Source organism: Galeopterus variegatus, unplaced genomic scaffold, assembly GCF_000696425.1.
Source record: "Galeopterus variegatus unplaced genomic scaffold, G_variegatus-3.0.2 Scaffold284, whole genome shotgun sequence".
NCBI classification, from domain to species: Eukaryota; Metazoa; Chordata; class Mammalia; order Dermoptera; family Cynocephalidae; genus Galeopterus; species Galeopterus variegatus.
The window spans coordinates 269,325-289,615 of record NW_007726395.1 but is presented as its reverse complement, the minus strand read 5'-3'; the positions used below and the strand labels follow the sequence as shown (position 1 = coordinate 289,615).

The window sequence follows — 20,291 nt, the reverse complement described above, 5'->3', positions numbered from 1 at the left end:
CAGGTCGCGTGTGGCGGTCCTCTCCTGGAACGACTTGCGTGTCCGGCTGTGTCGCCCCCCGCCTGGCCTCGCGCCCCTCGTCCCCAGGCGCGGCCGGCACTAGCAGGTGTTCGGCGCGTGCTGGCCGAGCTGGGCAGGCTTCGCTGTGCACCGGGCGCGCTCCCAAGCCCCTGCGTGCGTCCCGTGCCGGAGGGAGCAGTGGGGACTCTCCAGGGCGCCAGGGCGGGGGCAGGGGCTTGGCGGGGTCGTGGAGGGCGGGTGGGGACCCTGCAGTCTGTCCTTGGCCACCCGGCGTGCCGGGCCCTCCCCGGAGAGCCTGTGCGGGGCGCAGTGAAGGCCACGCACCTTCTCCAGGGCTCCAGCCGCTGCGCCACTTCTGTCCCCTTCAGCACACGACTCCAAAGGACGGCTTGTGCACATTGTCCGCACCCCCTCCGCCGCCATGACACTCTGTTCTTAAATAAATGCTTTCATTGAAGCCTAACATACATTTGTGCAGAAAAATGCACAAATCCGAAGTCCACAGCCCGAGCGGTTTTCAGCAAGTGGACACGGCTTTATTAGAACGTCACCAGCCCCCGGAAGACTCCCAGGCTCTCAGTGCGTCAGCCGGACCTGCCCCTGACAGCCCCTGTCACAGCACCTGGCTCCTGCTGTCTCTTCTCAAGCCCGCACGGTTCGCTCTCCCACTGCCTGCAGTTTCTGCTCAGTCACCTCTTCAGGTGACCTTCCCTGACCACCTCAGCACTTCCTGTTGCTTATTCTCTGTAGCCCCTGCTTACCGACACCATCTGCATCTGTTCAGTTTATTAGCTGTGTCCCCTGGCTAGAATGTAGGCTCCTTGAGGGCGGGGACATTGTCTCTTCACTGCCACACCCCCAGCACCTCGAGCAGGGCCTGGCGCGTGGCAGGCTCCTGAAGGAATGAGTGAAGGCTCTCGGCAAATATAGCTTCAGAAGCAGCTCACTTGGGCGCTTTGGCCACGTTTATGGTCTGAGGTTTCCTATTAAGGATGCCAGATGCCATTAACAGCCATGACAGAAGCTTCCGGAAATTAGGTACGATTTAACAGTGTGAGCTTACTGAATTTCCAAAGCTGTCCAGTGAAATACTCTGGTGATGTGACAATTCCACCAGACTCTGAAGTGCTGCATTCGTCATTGCTGGATCTCGCACATCTCCTGCCTCTGCCCCGCAGGTTCCCGTTCAGCCGCCCGGAGCTGCTGAAGGAATGGGTTCTGAACATTGGCCGGGGCAACTTCAAGCCCAAGCAGCACACGGTCATCTGCTCCGAGCACTTCAGACCTGAGTGCTTCAGTGCTTTTGGAAACCGCAAAAACCTGAAGCATAATGCCGTGCCCACGGTGTTTGCCTTTCAGGACCCCACGCAGGTAGGAACACACTGCTGTTTCTTATCTTCTCAGATCCAGCCTGCACAGATTCACCCAGCAGTTGGGGAGCAGGGGCAGCAGCATTTGCAGGGAAAGCGAAGGTCAGTGAGAGTGGTGCTGTCGAGCTTCCAGGGTCCATAGCCCTGTGGCCCCTGCTGGCCAAGACCTTTGCTTTAAGAGAAGTCACAATTTAAAGCCACTTTAAAAAGATAAACCATACTGCACAACAGGATGCTGGGTCTTCTATGCGTTTTGCTCTGGCTGGTCTCATGTAGGCTCAAGGCTGCACAGTGAAGACCTTCCCACGTGGAAGGCAGCAGGCTCAGTGTTGCATTTGGACCCAATGCTCTGCCCCCATCCACCTAGGGTTTGGCTGTGTGCCGCTGTCAGTCAGCAAGTCTCCATTAAAGTCTTACTGTGCGCCACTGGGATGCAGGAGAATGAAGGATGTTATGGGGGAAGTGGGGGAGGGAGATTTGGGGGCAGCAGGTTGAGGCTTGGAGTGGAAGAGTTGGCATGTTCAGGAACACCATTTCAGGCTGGTTGGAGGGTCATCAGAAGCTGGAGAGATGAGCAGGGCCAGGACATGAGAGGCTTGGACAGGCTGTGGGGTTTTAGGATGTCTTAGTCAGCTCAGGCAGCTCTAACACAGTGCCATGGACTGGATGGCTTAAAGGACCAGCATTTGCTTCTCACAGTTCTGGAGGCTGGGAAGTCTGAGATCAGGGTGCCAGCACAGTCAGGTTCTGGTGCGGGCTCTCTTCTAGGTTTGTGGACGGCTGTCTGGCAGACAGCAGAGAGGAAGAAAGCTCTCTCCTGTTTCTTCTTCTTTTTTTTTTTTTAAAGATGACCGGTAAGGGGATCTTAACCCTTGACTTGGTGTTGTCAGCACCACGCTCACCCAGTGAGTGAACCGGCCATCCCTATATAGATATACCTGAACCTGTGGCCTTGGTGTTATCAGCACCGCACTCTCCCGAGTGAGCCACGGGCCGGCCCTCTGTTTCTTCTTATAAGGGCATTAATGCCATCATGAGGGCTCGACTTTCATGATCTAATCACTTCCCGAAGGCCCCATCTCCTAGTACCATCACACTGGGGGTCAGGATTTCAATAGATGAACTTGGGGACATTCAGAGCACAGCAGTGGGAGGGATGAGGCTTTGGAAAGCTCTCTCTGGCTGCAGGTGAATAGTGGCTTGGTGAGAAGCTCGTTTGGAGGCCACTGCAGTGTCCCAGGTGAGCATAGCCATGGTGGCCTGAGCAGAAGGCAGGATGCAGTGAAGTGAGGAAAGGTGTGGCCAGAGTGGACAGACTCCGTGGACCTGGAGGGCTGGGAGCGCAGAGCTCACCAAGCCCCTGGAATGTGGTTCCCTGACTCCCGGAGGAGCTTGGTCTTGTGCCTGTGGAGTTTGACCTACCTGTGGGACACCGAGGAGCATGTGTCTTGAGGGGCAGATGTGTGGGTTTGGCTCAGGAGCGAGCTCATGAACAGCAGGACACTGAAGCCATGAGGGGATTATATTGCATCTCATAAATCCTGCAGGGGCTCCCAGTCGCAGAGTGTGGGCCCGCAGGGCCACACCCCTTTGAAGCTGGAAGACAAAGTAGTGGTGGGACAAGTGAAAGACCAACAGGAGCGAGTGGAGGGGCAGGAGGAAGGGCAGCGGCTGCTCGTGAGCTCACGTGCCGGGAACAGCCCGTCCAGGCTCTGCCTGGCTCTGCCTCGCCCAGACCATTTGCACAGACAGCCACACGCCTCCGCCTCACCACCTTCCGGCCTGTGTTCCTGTTCCTTCAGGAAGGCGGTCCCTGCCCGCCCTGTCCCCGCACCCCTGCCAGCCCTCCCTACCGTCCTGCTCAGTGGTCTTCCTGGCACCTGGACCACCTGTCATACTTGATGCTTCCTTCGTTTGCTTTGTCTTCTCCCGTCGAATATAAGCTCCACGGGGGCAGGGACTTTCACTTTCTGCCCGACACGCAGGACGCTGCCTGGCACAGGCTCCTGCTGTGTGTGTGCGTGTTTGTTAATAAATGGGGTGGTTCAGTCACTTTCATGCACTTGTGGTAAAATGCTTGCCCCTGAAGTAAGATTACAGTGTAACAGGTGGGGGTGCAGGACATTTGTAACGTGTCCTTGGTGCTTCCAGTGCCAGCCTGCTGGGAAGTTGGTTGAGGGCACCCTGCCTGGCAGTACCAGGGATTGCACCTGGGCTGTGAGACGGGTTTTATACTACGTGCTGGCTCTCACAAGGCAAACGTGTATTGAGGTCTGGTGCCAGGCCCTGGGGTGACACATATGAGTTACATCCCTGGCTCTATAGGGACCTGCTCACAGGCCTCCAAGGCCATGATTTGGGAATGTCTCTGGAGAAAGATAAGGACACCAAGTGGGCAGCGAGAGCAGAGCTGGGCTGGACTTCAGGTCAGGTTAATCTAGCAGATACTTATCACACACGTCATTCATCGGTCGAGCAATGGGCACAGATGCCTGAGGCTGGCTGTGAGGCACCTTGGGGGATGCTGGTCTCCTAATTGCCCCCGAGGGAGCTGGGCCATGGAGCCGGTCTGCATCAGCTCCAGCGTGTCTCTTGCAGCTGGTGAGGGAGAACACAGACCCCCACCGGCGACAGAGGCAGTGCCAACTCTCAGAGAGAAAAGGTGAGTCTGCGCCAGGCCACTGCCTGGATGTTTAAATGACACTGGCAGAGCAGGCAGCATTTTTCTAGCAAGGCTGGCCTGCTAGGGTATGTCATGTTTCCTCATAGGCTAGAGTTTTGAATTCCCTGTTTTCCTAGGGAGGAGAAACCTGAAGCCCCTCAGGCTTCCTTCTATCTGTTCTATCAATGAAATCTCAGTTGGTAACAAGGCGCGTGCCTGATTTCTCAAGGCTCTGGTTCCAGAGTTTGTCGTAGGAAAAGGCTGGTTGTTTATGCCGCTGCACAGACCACATAGCTGGTCCCCTGCTGTAGCCACTCCCCGGGACAAGCCGTTGGGAAGGGATTACTCTGGGATGGCCACAGAAGGGCTGGGGGAGGATCCTGTGTCTGCGGGGCTCCCCAGCCCGATTCCACTCCGCTGTTCCCAGGTCCTCCCCGAGGCAGGGGCCGGGAAGTACAGCCCAGGGAGAAATATGGACGCTGCACTGGAAGAGCTTCAGTTGCCGCCAAATGCTGAAGGCCCCATAAAGCAGGTAAGAAGTGGGGACGCGTACGGAGGCAGCCGTGGTCAGTCTCAGCACGAGATGATTTGCTTCAGGCACAGCGAAGAAGGCTGGTGCCCCAAAGAACCCACCCACAGGAACCCTGGGGAGCATGGCACGTGGCCTTGATTTCACAACTTCCCAGTGCATTTACCACCATGATTTGGGCACATTTAGGTTTCACTGAGTCCTGCTGCCCAGGGTTGGTGCTGAGCCCTGACCTTGGACCACCTTCCTCTGTCCTCAGATCTTGCTACAGAGCACAGAAGCCACGGAGGCCCCTGGCCGGCTGGCCAGCTCCACAGGGCTGAGAAGTCCCCTCCCTGAGCAGCCATCTGATCACAGCTATGCCCTTTTGGACTTAGATGCCCTGAAAAAAAAACTCTTCCTGACTCTGAAGGAGAATGCGAAGCTCCGCAGGCGCTTGAAGGCACAGAGGCTGGCGATGCGGAGGGTGTCCCGCCGCCTCCGTGCTCAGAGAGGGGCAGCGGGGACTCCAGGCCACACCTCAGCCTGAGCAGCGGAGGTGAGCCCGGACGAGCAGCAGCACCCAGGCCAGGCAGTGGCTTCGGGGCTCTCGCCGTGGATATTCCCATCTGCTGCTGACACAGAAAGTGGCAGGGAGGCCCCAAGGGCAGGGGATTAGCACAGCAACTGCTGTGTGCTGTGAGGTTAGAGGCATCAGGCTGGGAGAGCGGGGCCACGGGCGTGACAAGTTGTCCTCCCTGTGGTAACAGAAGCCCGTCTGTACTGCTGTCCTCTCAGCACAGCTGAGCAAGTGTTGAGGGGACCACAGTGCCTGAGGACCTGTCCCAGGCCCAGGGTAACAGATACTCCCCCACAGGAGGGGAAGCCATTCTCCCAGAGTGCACTTCCTTGAGGGACAGCTGTGTCCAGGCATATACTTAGCTTGTGGGGTTCCTCCTGCCCCTGTGCATGGAGGGGGCGATGGCTGGCCCTGTGGCAGGGTGAGTGGGTCCCCTCCGTGAGCCCAGACAGCCAGCTCTATGTGGCAGAGACCGGTCTCTGTCCTATGGAGTGATTCCTCTCCTGGCCTGGTTTGAGCACATGATGTAATAAAGTGTCTCTCATTTAGCTTTCTCACCTGCTATGTTTCACTGCTGCTAAGACGACTGACTTCTGGTTTCCTTTCAGAGCGGGCAGGGTGTGACTACCTTTGACTATCAAAAAAAAAAAATTTGTGACTTCAGTTAATTAAGAGAAAACAAAAACCCTAGCCTAACTGACTTCTTAACTCTGGATTCTCTTTCTCAGGCAAATGTTTAATGTAGAAGACGGAACCACAGCTTCAAGTTGCGCCTCATGGTTTACAATGTGGCTTAAACAGTGAGGAATAGAGGATGGGAACGGGGCCTTCGGGGAAGGGGGCACTTCCCTGATATTTTGCTCACTCCTAAAAATGAACACCCCAGTAAATTAAAAACTACTGTCCTCAGCTTTCAGGAAAGGTTTATTGTGGTGAGAGAGTGCCTCCTGTACAGTCAACTTCAAACAAGAGAGGATTGGTGCCCAAAAGAACCTCCCATGGCAGAGGATGCACAGGGCCACGTTCCAAGTCAGGGTTCATGCAACATGATTTTTACTGCACGGCTCAGTCAGGGGGCCAGCCTGAGTACTACTTTGTCTTTTTCTTTTTCTATTCTTTTGGTGGCTGGCCGGTATGGGGATCCAAACTCTTGATCTTGGTGTTACAGCACCTCACTATGACCAACTGAACTGGCCAGCCCTTCTTTTTTAAATGGAGATAAATACTACAGAATTAGACAGCCTGAACTGCTTTTAACTGTAGGAAGAGGCTACTTAGTAATTACTCTGATACTGGGGCCTGAGAGGGAGGCCTTAATTTGGCAACAGCTGCAGGGGAGCTGGAGGCCAAAAGTGGCTGCCAGCCTCCAGATCCAGCTGCCACAACCACTGCCCACGCAGCACCTGCTTGGAGGTCAGCAAGTGACCACTGCAATTCCAGGACCCACGCGACAGGCCTCCGCTCATCCAAACTGTTTTCCGCTGCAGCGCAGACTGCTCAGGGGCATCCCAGCTCTTACACCGTTCTGCACCCACACAGCAGGCCAGTGAAGGGAGTCCAGGAGGAAGGGCTGGACCTGGCCAAGTGTAGGGAGCAACGGTGCCACTTTTGGGCACTTGCCAGTGAGGCACAGGTGCGCCAGTCCAGTGGGCTGTGGCCGTGGTGCCCGGACCTTGGGATTGAGCACTTGTCTGAGCCCTGGCCTCACTCCCCCTTCGTCTACATTTTGCCCTTTTCTCATTTCAGCCCTGCACTCTAGACGGGGTGGGCACAGGCAGGCCAAGCTGCGCTGTGTCGTAGGGTGACAGGGACATAGATCAGCTTGCACCTGCTGGCTGGCAGTAGGGTCTTTTCCCACAGGGATATGGGAAGCGACTGGTAACAGGGAAGGTCTTCAGGACCAGGACTTACGCCACTCTGTCCCAAGCCAGGAGCTGGTGGAATGATTTGATAAGCTCTGGGAGTGGGGAAAAAAGACTAATTTCCAAACCTGCTTGTTCTCAGATAAAAAGCAGTTTTATAAACCCACACTCCTCTCCAGATTCACTTAGTAATATTTCAGCATTAATAACATGGTTTGTGGGAAGTCGACTGAACAGATGCTCCCTTTATCTGGAGGCCTCGGCACGTGAAAAAGCCTTCCTTCCTTTCCATTTTGTTTCCCATGTTTAGTGTGCATTTGAGGAAAAGTAGTTCACAGTCCTATGTGTGAGGGCAGGGTGTTCCATAAATACCTCCAGACAGAACCAGGAACTATGGGAGGCAGGCTGCGCCAGCACACATACTGGGAAACCTGGGGAGGGACCTGGAAGAGTCCATGGGCCCAAGGTCTTTTGCTCCAGGAACATGATCCTTGGGAAGACAGCCATGGGCCCTGCTGTGGTCTGGTCCAGGTGGGGCTGCCTCCATCCTACCTACAGCACCCATGAAAGCTGGGGTGTCTGTGTGTCCCTTCACATAAGTGATATGGTGCCACCTTCTATGGGAATAATATAAAATAAAAACATCTCATGTCTGGGTTCTTCCCTGCTTCCAAATTTGTAGACTCCCAGGAAAAGATTTTTTGCAGCTTCTTTTTAATCTGGTACTCGAGCAGTTTATCCATCTGTATCGATCCTGTGAGCTGTAAAGGAAAAGTCCAACTCAGGCTATCAGATGGCAACCTTTTCCCCAACCTCCTTCTACCTAGGGTTCAGCAGTCATCCAACCAGCAGCTGCCTGGGCTGACGGCTTGACTAAACACAAGCTGCCAACTGCTTCTGGAACACAGAGGTTTGCTTTCATACCGAGCCACCCAAAGGGGTGCAAATCATGGACTCTGAGCAAGTCACAAAGCCAAAGTCGGTTGGCCTCCTCATCCCCAGATGGACAACAGAGGGATGGTGGTCGTCATCCTATACGCTGAGCAGCCACTCTGATGTCCCTGCCCCCTCTCCCTGGCCCATGCCCAGGGCAGGTGGTTGTGAAGGGCAGCTACTCACACTGCTTTGGTATCCGGAGGGCCTCACTGTCCAGCACCATCACCTGATGCAGGACACCTCGGAACTGATAAAGCACTTTCAGGTTCTTCTCTTCACCCACACACGGGTCATAAAACCCAGGCAGCCCAGCCTGCAGCGAACAGATTGTTAGTCTCAGGACTACTCCAGGTGGTCGCTTTAAACCCAGCTCCACTCCTCTCTGCTATCACCTGAGGGGCAGTTCTGTAGAGGGGCAGAACTGTCCCTTGGGAGATGCAAACTTTGGAACTTGAGAAAAAGAAATGAGAATTTCAAAACGTTGCCTATGCAGTCCTAGACCTGCCTCTCAATACAGGCCCCTTCCCCATGCTAAACAGACCTCAATATTCCCAGAAATCCTACCAAGGCATCTTCAGGGAGCTTCTTTAGCCTGAGCTAATCTGCATTTTAATTCTTCTGTACCGTCCCTGCTCCAGGCTCTGTAGGCGAGACACATATGCTACAAGTAACCTCACAAAGGGAAAGTAAGTGCCACAAAAGCAGAGTGTGTTCTGTTTGCTGCTGTACCAGGCACAATATAAACACTTGTTGAGTGAACAGATTGAAAGAATGAATGAATGAAGTAAACAGCTCCAACGTGGACATGACTCGAGTATCCTACACAGCAACACCAGCAATGTGAAAGATCCTACTGCAGCAAAATGACCCCTGCAAGAAGCCAGGCTGCCCTGGCAGACTGAGCCTGTCCCGACTGGCCCGGGCTCTGTGGGTCTTGTGAGCATACAGCAGGAGGTGGCTGGCACTGCTATACCTTGGAGGCCTCCGTAAGGATGAGCTTCGAGTCCTTCACCAGGCACTGCAGGGGCACTGTGACGTCAATCACCTTCACCTTCTCGCTCTTCTTGCTCTTGTCATTGACAAATTTCCCATACCAAGCGTTCACGATGATGAGGCCTGAGGACAGACTGAGTCAGTGCAGAGGGGGGCTCCCTTTGGGCACTTCCCCCAGCTGCTTTGAGACTCTCAGCACCCACCCCAGCCCCAGAGAGGACACGCCTACTCACCCATTCTGGACTCTTCTGCCTCAATTATTCTTCGGACAGATTCCTGCATCAACCGCACCTGTCAAAGAATAAAGATAAGCACCATCGGGGCCCCGCCAGGTTTGTTCCACCTGTGTACAGGGCCACAGACATGCAGTCTGTGTCTGCACCAAGACACCTGCTCAGGGTCTGTAAGGGAAGGGAGCCCTGAGAGCTTGGCTCCCCAACTGGCATGCTTTGAAACCCTCAGTTCAAGTAGGCAGCTTGGAGTCAGCAGGCCAAGAAGCACCTGAAATGGCATGACCCCCTGACCCCGTGACCCCAGTGGGAGTGATGGTGCCTCAGCTCCCTTTCCAGGGATCATAATAAAAAAAACACTGAATATGCTGTCAGCATTTAAAAACAGATTTCACATGAGAAGCTGGACTCCCAGCTCCTCTTGAGAAAGGACCTGTGTTTTCCCAGGCGCCATCCCACAGGGCAGAGCTGCACTGTCCCCTCAGACAGGCACATGCTTGCTGGCCACACACATGGCCCCCAGCCTGCATCAGGCTGTCTGCCTGGGTGCTGTACACACTTCTGTGTTCAGCCCTTCCCTGGCCACAGAGAACCAGCAGTATCCCTGCTGTTTATCCAGGATGTCTGTTCCCTTGTATCCTGTAACAGGAAGTACACTTCAAGGGAAGAAAAAGAGGATACCCATCACTTTTAAAGAAACCTTGTTAGGGCCGGCCCGTGGCTCACTCGGGAGAGTGTGGTGCTGATGACACCAAGGCCATGGGTTCGGATCCCATATAGGGATGGCCGGTTCGCTCACTTGGGAGAGCGTGGTGCTGACAACACCAAGTCAAGGGTTAAGATCCCCTTACCGGTCATCTTTTTTTTTTTAATAAAAGAAACCTTGTGGGCCGGCCCGGTGGCGCACTGGATAGTGCGCCGCTTGGGAAGCGCGGCAGCGCTCCCGTCCGAGGGTTCGGATCCCACATACAGACCGGTTCCCGCTCACTGGCTGAGCGAGGCGCGGGAGCAACACCGAGGCTTGTGATCCCGTTGCCGGTCCCTGGTCCGGTACGGGGGCAACACTGAGGGTTGCAATCCGTTGCCGGACACGGAAAAAAGACAAAAAGACAAAAAAAAATAAAATAAAATAAAAAAAAATAAAAGAAACCTTGTTATGCCTTTTGAGAGTAAATGTATATAATCTTTAGGACAGGGACAGAAGTTTCTAGGATTGCATCCCAAAGGCAATAAGATTAAAATGGTAAATGAATCTACTGGAGAAGAAAAGTCTGAGACCTAAGGCCCTTGAGACCAGTTTGCAGGATGTGAGGTTATTTTTCCCTGTGGCCCTAGCATAAGTGTGGGCTGGAAGAGACAGAGGAGCTTTCACTGCATTCTGTATTCCACACAACAGCAGGGGGAACATTCTTGGGGATGCTGGTGAATCAGAAGGACCTCCTGGTGACGTCTGCAAAGCACTCACAGCAGCTTCTGCCTCTTGTTTCTTCCGCAGTATGTCGGAGGCGGTGCTTTCCCTTTGCTTCTCCAATTCCCTTACGCGAGAAAAACACAAGCCACACATTAGCGTGGTGTTGCCCAGCAGTGAGTCAAAAGAGCCCTTTGCTGGACCTGAGCCCAGCAAACAGTCTGTGATCTCGTTGGATTTCTAGTTCTAGAACTTTAAAAACTATTTCCAAGACGATCTCAAGCACATATGTTAGTCCCAGGCCTGTGCAGCTTTCATGTTATCCCTGGAAGGCTCGAACCCCCACCTCCTCACAGAGCAGAATCAGGAGGTTCTACCAAACTTCTGAGATCATTACATAACACTTTAGGTGAGAGCACTCCTGTGGCAAAGTAGAGAGACGTGGGGTCAGCATACCACTGTCCCTTCAGAAGACCTGACCCAGCACATTCTTTGTTCCAAGCCTCAAGCCTCAAGCTTCCTGGGGAATTAGGACCCTGAACTACAGTAATCCAAAGGCTAGAGGGGCCCAGAAGAGGAGATTCATTTCTTTCTCCCAAATTCTAAATGTTTTATTAGATCATTATAAAGTAACAAATCTACACCACCTCTCAGTTTTCTGTAGATGTCCTAATGGATTATCTACAAGAAGCTGCAAAATAAATTACATTTCTAAGATTTTGAAGACTATACTTAATGCATATCCCTTATATAAGAACCCAGAACCAATTCCTCTTGAACTCAGTGCCAGGAAAAGAAATAGAATGAGAAAAAGGAAAACTTATTTCTTGTGGTCATGGTTTAAGAGTCTCAAAAATTTTATACACCACCTCTAGTCCCTTCTGAAAGTAGAATGACCAGTGAAAGGGTAATAGTAGACTTACTACTGCTGATGATAAGAGTTAATATTTACTGAGTACTTAGCATGGTCTAGACACCATGCTAAACACTGTACATGTATTAATTAACTTAATTTTCTAGTAACTCTGTGAGGTTGGTTCCATTATTGTCTCCATTTTAAAGATGAGGAAACTGAGGCACAGGGTTGTTTAGTGATATCCCCGTGACATTTTCAACTCACTTCTCTTTTTGAGCCCTGAGGTATGGTTTGATGATCAGACGGTGCATAGCAAAGTAGACCACAAGAGGCCCCACAGTGGCATAGAACACAGCACTGGGAAGTAGCTGATCCGTCAGATGAATAGGGAAGAAGTAAGTCTGGCTGGCCCTGTTTAACCTGGGAAACAGAAACAGAAACAAAATACCCAGGATGAGTCAAGTTTTCCAGGGAAGGGTAATGGGGTCTCAGCCATGGGAAGATACCTCTCAGATACACAGAATACCAGTTAACTGCTTGTGCCACAGTCCTCTCCCCTTTGCTAGTTCCGTTCCAAAGTTTAGCTGCTGGATCTGACATATGTGCAGAATAAAGGTCCCACTTCCTGCTGACCTTAAACGCAAAGCAATAGAGCTAATGCTCAGCCAGAATAAATGTCCCCTACAATTGTGTTAGGTCAAAGACCTTAGAGGTGTCCTGGAGAGAGTCACATCTCAGTCCCTAATGGATGTGTTCGAAAGAAGTTTGTGAAGATTTCCAAAGTTAGCAAATAAAAGAGGTTCTGCTTCTAGTAATGACTAAGTAGCCACTATTGGACCAATCATCCCATGGAGAATAACTAAACTCTGGACCACATGTAAAAATCAAAGACTTTAAGGTAGTGAACAGCAACTGAAAGTGGGCAGATACTAAAAGAGGGCTGAAATGTCCCCGAAAAGGAAAGCCAGAGATAGGGAGCATCAAATTCTGGGTATGAATGTGGCACACATTTCTCACTGACCCCTGATCTCTCAAGTGACCTAGCTAAGGCTAAAATAATTGGAGAGCGACTTTGACAGGTGAGTCAGAGTTTGCAGTTTCAGTTCAGCCAAATTAATTACCTTTTAAAATTAAAACCTTTGGGGCCGGCCCGGTGGTGCACTGGATAGTGCGCTGCTTGGGAAGCGTGGCGGCGCTCCCGCCCGAGGGTTCGGATCCCACATGCAGACCGGTTCCCGCTCACTGGCTGAGCGAGGCGCGGGAGCAGCACCGAGTGTTGCAATCCCATTGCCGGTCCCCAGTCCGGTACGGGGGCAACACTGAGGGTTGCGATCCGTTGCCGGACACGGAAAAAAGACAAAAAAATAAAAAAATAAAAATAAATAAAATTAAAACCTTTGGGGCCGGCCCGGTGGTGCACTGGATAGTGCGCTGCTTGGGAAGCGTGGCGGCGCTCCCGCCCGAGGGTTCGGATCCCACATGCAGACCGGTTCCCGCTCACTGGCTGAGCGAGGCGCGGGAGCAGCACCGAGTGTTGCAATCCCATTGCCGGTCCCCAGTCCGGTACGGGGGCAACACTGAGGGTTGCGATCCGTTGCCGGACACGGAAAAAAGACAAAAAAATAAAAAAATAAAAATAAATAAAATTAAAACCTTTTTTTGAGAAATGTAATAATAGAGTCTCTGCAATGTATCATTTCCAATACTGAGGATGTAATACAAACCACTCTACAAACATACACACATACATACCTGAGAAAAGTGAACAGAAACCAACCACAGATGACCCAGTTGTTGGAACTAGCAGATAAGAATTTTAGAGCAGATATTTTAACTATGTTCAAAGACATAGAAGAAAATATACTTGTAAAGAAAGAAAAGAATAGGAAATTTCATCTGAGAAACAGAAACTATAGAAAAGAATCAAATAGATATTCTCTAAGTGAAAAACACAGTATCTGAAATGCACTACTTACTGGATGCGCTTGCAACAGACTGCAGAGGAAAGAACAGTCAGTGAATCTGAAGACGGATCTTTAGAAGCATCCAATATGAAGAACAAAGGGAAAAAGGACTGAAGAAATATGGACAGAGCCTCAGAAACCCACGAGATAGTATCAAGAGGTTTAACACAGGGTAATTAGAGCCCCACAGAGGAGGAAGAATAAGACAGGAAAAAATATTTGAAGAATTAATCACCTAAAAATTCCAAATTTGTTGTAGGACAAATGTGTAGAAGCAAGAAGTACAGCAAACGTTAAGCAGGATAAGTACAACAAATACCACATCTGGGTATATCATAGTCAAACTGCTGAAAAGCAGAAGTAAAGAAGAAATTTTGAGCAGCCAGAAAAAAAATAAGACGCATTACATGCACAGGAATAATGATTCAAATGACTACCGGCTAGGGCCGGCCCGTGGCTCACTTGGGAGAGTGCGGTGCTGATAACACCAAGGCCACGGGTTCGGATCCCATATAGGGATGGCCGGTTCGCTCACTGGGCGAGCGTGGTGCTGACAACACCAAGTCAAGGGTTAAGATCCCCTTACCGGTCATCTTTAAAAAAAAAAAAAAAAAAAATGACTACCGGCTCTTCATCAGAAACAATGGAGGCCAGAAGACCGCAGAACATCTTTAGAATGCTGAAAGAAAAAACTGTTAACCCTCAATTCTTTTTTATTTTATTTTATTTTATTTTATTTATTTATTTATTTTTTGTCTTTTTCCGTGTCCGGCAACGGATCGCAACCCTCAGTGTCGCCCCGTATCGGACCGGGACCAGCAACGGGATCGCAACCCTCGGTGCTGCTCCCGCACCTTGCTCAGCCAGTGAGCGGGAACCGGTCTGTATGTGGGATCCGAACCCTCGGGCGGGAGCGCCGTGCTTCCCAAGCGGCGCACTATCCAGTGCGCCACCGGGCCGGCCCATATTTTATTTTTTAAAAAGATGACCAGTAAGGGGATCTTAACCCTTGACTGACTTGGTGTTGTCAGCACCACAGTCTCCCAAGTGAGCCACGGGCCGGCCCTTTAACCCTCAATTCTTTAGGCAGTGACAATATCTTTCAAAAATAAAAGCAACTCCAAAATTTATAAAGAACACTCAAAAAACCAGAAATAGGGGCCGGCCCATGGCTCACTCGGGAGAGTGCAGTGCTGCTAACACCAAGGCCATGGGTTCGGATCCCATATAGGGATGGCCGGTTTGCTCACTGGCTGAGCGTGGTGCTGACAACACCAAGACAAGGGTTAAGATCCCCTTACCGGCCATCTTTAAAAAAAAAAAAAAAAAAAAAAAAAAAAAAAAAAAACCCAGAAATTGAACAACCCAATAATAAAACAGAGTAAGGATTTGAATAAATACTTCACTAAAAAAGATATATAAATAGCAAATAAGTACTTGAAAGAATGCTTAACATCAACAGACATTAGGGAAATGCAAATCAAAACCACAAAGGGGGGCCGGCCCGTGGCTCAATCAGGAGAGTGCAGTGCTGATAACACCAAGGCCGTGGGTTCGGATCCTATATAGGGATGGCCGGTTAGCTCGCTGGCTGAGCATGGTGCTGACAACACCAAGTCAAGGGTTAAGATCCCCTTACCGGTCATCTTTTAAAAAAAGAAAATAAAAAAACAAAAACAAAATAACCCCACAATGGGATACTGTGATATTGTGAAAATATGTATTTAGTCTTCTTCCAGTCTCCTGGCACACAACTCCTAAAATCCTTAGAATCTCCAAATGTATGCTAATGAGTTGACTGAAGGCTGGCAGCTACTTGGCAGCTTCAGGATGGGTAGGGCTGGTCAGTGGAAAGACCAAGGCAGTCCCTCCCCCCCAACCTTCTGGGAGGGGAGAGGGATTGGAGGTTAAGCTGATCGCCAGTGACCAATGATTTAATCAATCATGCCCATGTAATGAAGCCTCCATAAACCCAAGAGCACAGGGTTTGGGGGCTTCCAGATAGTGAGTACATGCGGTTTTGCCTCCACGTGCCCAGAGGGTGGTACACCCCAACTCCACGGGGACAGAAACTCCTGCACTCGGGATCCTTCCAGACTTCGCCCTATGTATCTCTTCATCTGGCTGTTTATTTGTACCCTTTAAAATATCCTTTGAGGGCCGGCCCGTGGCTCACTCGGGAGAGTGTGGTGCTGATAACACCAAGGCCCCGGGTTCGGATCCCATATAGGGATGGCCGGTTGGCTCGCTGGCTGAGCGTGGTGCTGACAACACCAAGCCAAGGGTTAAGATCCCCTTACCGGCCATCTTTAAAAAAAAAAAAAAAAAAAAAAATCCTTTGAGGTAAACCTAAATACGTGTTTCTCTGAGTTCTGTGAGCCACTCAGCAAGTTAACTGAACCCAAGGTCAGGGGTTGTGGGAATCCCGATTTATAGGTGGTTGGTCAGAAGTTCCAGAGGCTGGGACTTGGTCTGGCATCTGAAGTAGAGGGCAGTCTTGGGGACTGAGTCCCCAACCTGGGGGATCTGATGCTATCCAGGTAGACAGTGTTGGAATTGAATTGGAGGGCACCCAGCTGATGTCCACTGCAGAACTGGTTACTTGCTTCCTGGTGGTGTAACCATTTGGTTACAGAAGTCAGAGGTCTGTCTTCTGTTGGGACTGTTGCTGAGTAAGAGTATAGGAAAAACACTATGTGTTTTTCCTTACCCACAGATACACTTACAAAATAGTAAAAAAAGAAAAGAAAAGAAAAGAAAAAGAAAAATTAAAAACTACCATAACAAGGGTTGGCAAGGATGTGGAGCAACTAGAATGCTCATGTGCTGCTGGTGAGAAAGTAAAACGAAACAACCACTCTGGAAAACAGTTTGGCAGTTTCTTACTTTCTTATAAACACTCACTCACCATATGACCCAGCACACCTATTCTTACATATTTACCCAGGAAAAATGAAAACTTATATTTACATAAAACCTGTATGTGAATGTTTATATTGGCTTTGTTTGTAATCGGCAAAAACTGGAAACAACTGAAATATCTTCAAACTGATAAACAGATAAATGATGGTACACCTATTAATACTAAACAGGAATGAAAAGGAACAAACTGACATATGCAGTAATGCGCATGTATCTCAAATGCATTATGCTCAGTGAAAGCTCCCAGACTTAAAGCTACATACTCTATGATTCCATTTTATGACATTCTGAGAAAGGCAAAAATATAGGGAAATAAAACAGATTAGTGTTTGCCAGGGCCTGAAGGTTGGGGGAAGGACTGACAACACAAAGCATGAGAGGTTTTTTGGGGTTGATTGAAATGGTCTATATATTGATTGTGAGGGTGTTTACATGACTATATGTGATTGTCAGAATTCAGATTTGGGGCTGGCCCATGGCTCACTTGGGAGAGCGTGGTGCTGACAACACCAAGTCAAGGGTTAAGATCCCCTTACCAGTCACCTTTTAAAAAAAATAAAAAATAAAATAAAATAAATACAGCGATAGGATGAACATAAATGGCCAGCAAAAGATAAATCATTTTAACAGGAAGCAGGAAGTTGGAGTAGCGATATTAATATCAGATAAAGTAGACTTAAAGACAAAGTATTAGTAGAGATAAAAAGGGACATTTCAGGCCGGCCCGTGGCTCACTCGGGAGAGTGCGGTGCTGATAACACCAAGGCCCCGGGTTCGGATCCCATATAGGGATGGCCGGTTCGCTCACTGGCTGAGCGTGGTGCTGACAACACCAAGTCAAGGGTTAAGATCCCTTTACCGGTCATCTTTAAAAAATAAATAAATAAAAAAAAATAATAAAAAGGGACATTTCATAATGTTAAGGTCAACTCATCAGGAAGACATAATAAAAAACATATGTGCCGAATAACAGAACTTCAAAATACACAAAGCAAAATCGACAAAGGGAGAAAGAGAATTCCACAATCACAGTTGGAGATGTTAACCCATCTCTGTCGGCAACTGATAAAAGCCCTACCGCTGCCTGCCTCTGCCCAAGTCACAGAAATTCTGGAAAATGCCATACATCTTGATCTAATCAGTATTTCTAGAACACTACACCTAACAAGTGCAGAACACACATTCTTTTCAATCACACGTGGTATTTTTTTGTGTGTGTGTGGTTGGCTGGCGTGATGGTCCAAGCCCGTGACCCTAGGGTTATAAGGCTGTGCTCTAACCAACTGAGCTAACTGGCCAGCCCCCAATTCTTAATATGTTTAAAAAGACTGGAATCACACAGAATATGTTCTCTGACCAAAATGAAACTAAATTTGAAACCAATTATAATCAAATATTTACGAAAAAAACCCACGAATATTTGGAAATTAAGCAGTATATTTCTAAAAGTGAAATTAGAAAATAGTTTGAAATAAAAGATAATGAAATTATAACATCAAAATTTGTAGGATGGAGTTGGCTGGTTAGCTCAGCTGGTTAGAGTATGGTGTTGATAACACCAAGGTCAAGGGTTCAGATCTCCATACCAGCCAGCTGCCCCCAAAAAACAAAATTTGTAGGATGAAGTAAATAGTGCTTAATGGGAAATTTATAGCCTTAAATGTTTATATTAGAAAATAAAGGTTTCGGGCCGGCCCGGTGGCGCACTGCTACAGTGCGCCGCTTGGGAAGCGCAGCGGCGCTCCCACCGAGGGTTCGGATCCCACATACAGACCGGCTGCTCACTGGCTGAGCGAGGTGCGGGAGCAACACCGAGGGTTGCGATCCTGTTGCCGGTCCCGGTCCGGGCGCGACACTGAGGGTTGCGATCCGTTGCTGGTCACGTAAAAAGACAAAAAGGAAAAAAAAAAAAAAAAGAAAGAAAATAAAGGTCTCAAATTAATAACCTAAGGTTTGGCCTTACAAAGCTAGAAAAAAGAGCAAAATAAACCAAAGTAAGTACAAGGAAGGAAAGAATAAAGATGAGAAATGAAATAGAAAACAGATAAACAATAGAGAAAATTAACAAGGGCAAAATCTGGTTCTTTAAAAAGATAAGTACCCTAGCCAGACTGATCAAGAAAAAGATAAAGAATACAAATTACCAATACAGGTAGAGTATCCCTTATCTGAAATGACTGGAATCAGAAGTGCTTTGGATTTTGAGTTTTGTAGTACTTCCAGAATATATACTGGTGGAACATCTCTAATCTGAAAATCTGAAATCTGAAATGCTCAAATGAGCATTTCCTTTGAGTGTCATGTCAGTCCTCAAAAAATTTGGGATTTTGGATTTTGGGTTAGGGATTCTCAACCTCTACTAGAAATAAAAAGAACGATCATTTACAGATAACTATAGAGGTTAAAAGGATACAATGATATTATGAGCAACTTTATGCTAACAAACTTGACACCTAGGTGAAACTGACAAATTCCTTGAAAAATACAAATTAGTAAAGTTGACACAAGATGAAACAAAATTGGAAAAACCCTGTATTTATGAATGAATTTATTATCAAAAATCTTCCTACAAAGAATATTCAGGCTCAGATGATTTCACTGGCAAATTCTATCAAAAGTAAGGAGGAAATTATACTAATCTTACACAAATTTTTTCAGAAATAGAGGAAGGAACACTTCCTAACTTATTTTATGAGGCTAGCTGAACTCAACCCCAAACCTGACATATACATACATTATGTATGTATCCAAATAAGTAAATATATATATTTTTGACGGCTGGCTGGTATGGGGATCTGAACCCTTGGCCTCGGTGTTACAAGGCTACACTCTAACCAACTTAGCTAACTGGCCAGCCCTATAATAAAAAAAGAAAATTATAGATCAGCATTCCTTGTAAACATAGATACAAAAATCCTAAGATATGAGCAAATCAAATCAAGCAACATATAAAAAGGAGTATGTCATGATCAAGTGGAATTTTTCCCAGGACTGTAAGGTTGGTTTAACATCAAAAACTTAACGTGATTCATCAAATAAACAGAATATAAGAGCAAAGTTAGCAAAGTAAGATCATCTGCTTGTGTCGAAACTGGTGCCTTCTGGCAAAACTTGTTTATATACCAATTCAATTTGGATTATTCAGCCATACTGACACAGAAAACCTGGCTGAAATGAAAACGTTTCCTTTCAAAGACAGAGTGGCATGCTTGGGGTAAGAATTCAATTCACATTATGTCATGTAACCTCCACACGGGAGAAGTGCTGAAAAACAAACAGAACCACAGAGAACTGTGCCTTGCTGATGTGCCCTGCTTACTAGTGGTCTTAATTCAGGTAAGAAAAAGCGGGGGAGGGGTGGGTAGGCATTAAAGTGCAGAAAATTTGACAGCTCTCTGTAAGACCCCTATTAAATCTCAGGTGTTCCCATGTCTTATCTGAGGAGAGATGGCTGATGCCAGCTCTGATCTTAGTAAGCGGCTTTGGCTCTCATCTCAAAACCGCGATGTGATCCACTCACTGGTTCAAGTGTGCGCACTCGGTTCCTCTTGAGTGCCAGGCTGGGTTCTAGGCTCCAGGAGTACGGTACAGAATACCATGGACTAAGTCAAAGAGCTTATTTCTGGTGAGGGGCAGGGGACAGATGGCTTGTCAGAGGGAGACCGGTGCAGTGGAGAATACACAGAATCGCCAGGGGAGGGGTTGCCATTTTATATAAACAGATAGGGATGGTTTCGCAATTAGGTAACATTTGAGCAGAGACTGAAGGAAGCAAAGGAACCAGCCATACGTTCATCTGGGGATTGAAGAACAGCAAATGCCACCTTAGAGGCAGGAGTGAACTTGCGTGTCCCAGGAGCAGCTCGGAGGCCAGGATGGCTGGGGCGGGGGGGGTTGGGGGCGTAGGTCAGAGGACAGGGAGGAGCTGCACCATGGAGGTACTGGAGGCCCTGAAGAGACATGAATTGACTTACATTTT

General features: G+C 48.8%; 2 protein-coding genes across 2 annotated transcripts in view; one reads left to right on the top strand and one right to left on the bottom strand.

Annotated features, from left to right (window-relative positions):
- The first annotated feature begins 1,013 nt into the window (after nt 1-1,013).
- Nucleotides 1,014-6,050, top strand: THAP3 (THAP domain containing, apoptosis associated protein 3). Its single transcript, XM_008567015.1, has 5 exons — nt 1,014-1,059; nt 1,139-1,392; nt 4,481-4,585; nt 4,842-5,120; nt 5,870-6,050. The coding sequence occupies exons 1-4, from the start codon at nt 1,014-1,016 to the stop codon at nt 5,109-5,111; spliced, it is 675 nt and encodes a 224-aa protein (XP_008565237.1). The 3' UTR covers nt 5,112-5,120; nt 5,870-6,050.
- The window catches only part of DNAJC11 (DnaJ (Hsp40) homolog, subfamily C, member 11), a 46,217-nt gene continuing 31,973 nt past the window's right edge, over nt 6,048-20,291 (bottom strand). The window contains exons 10-15 of the mRNA XM_008566994.1: nt 11,691-11,846; nt 10,628-10,697; nt 9,166-9,223; nt 8,913-9,055; nt 8,123-8,252; nt 6,048-7,764 (exon numbers count right to left, since the gene is read on the bottom strand). Coding sequence (XP_008565216.1) covers nt 7,739-7,764; nt 8,123-8,252; nt 8,913-9,055; nt 9,166-9,223; nt 10,628-10,697; nt 11,691-11,846 — 583 coding nt within the window. The 3' untranslated portion in view covers nt 6,048-7,738. The remainder of the gene's footprint in view (nt 7,765-8,122; nt 8,253-8,912; nt 9,056-9,165; nt 9,224-10,627; nt 10,698-11,690; nt 11,847-20,291) is intronic.

What these genes read in the sequence shown, in the direction of transcription:
- THAP3 (XM_008567015.1), top strand. Translation starts at nt 1,014, where the DNA reads ATGCCAGATGCCATTAACAGCCATGACAGAAGCTTCCGGAAATTAG. An exon ending in CCTTTCAGGACCCCACGCAG is followed by an intron (nt 1,393 to 4,480) that starts GTAGGAACACAC and finishes CGCTGTTCCCAG; the next exon opens with GTCCTCCCCGAGGCAGGGGC. An exon ending in CTGAAGGCCCCATAAAGCAG is followed by an intron (nt 4,586 to 4,841) that starts GTAAGAAGTGGG and finishes CTCTGTCCTCAG; the next exon opens with ATCTTGCTACAGAGCACAGA.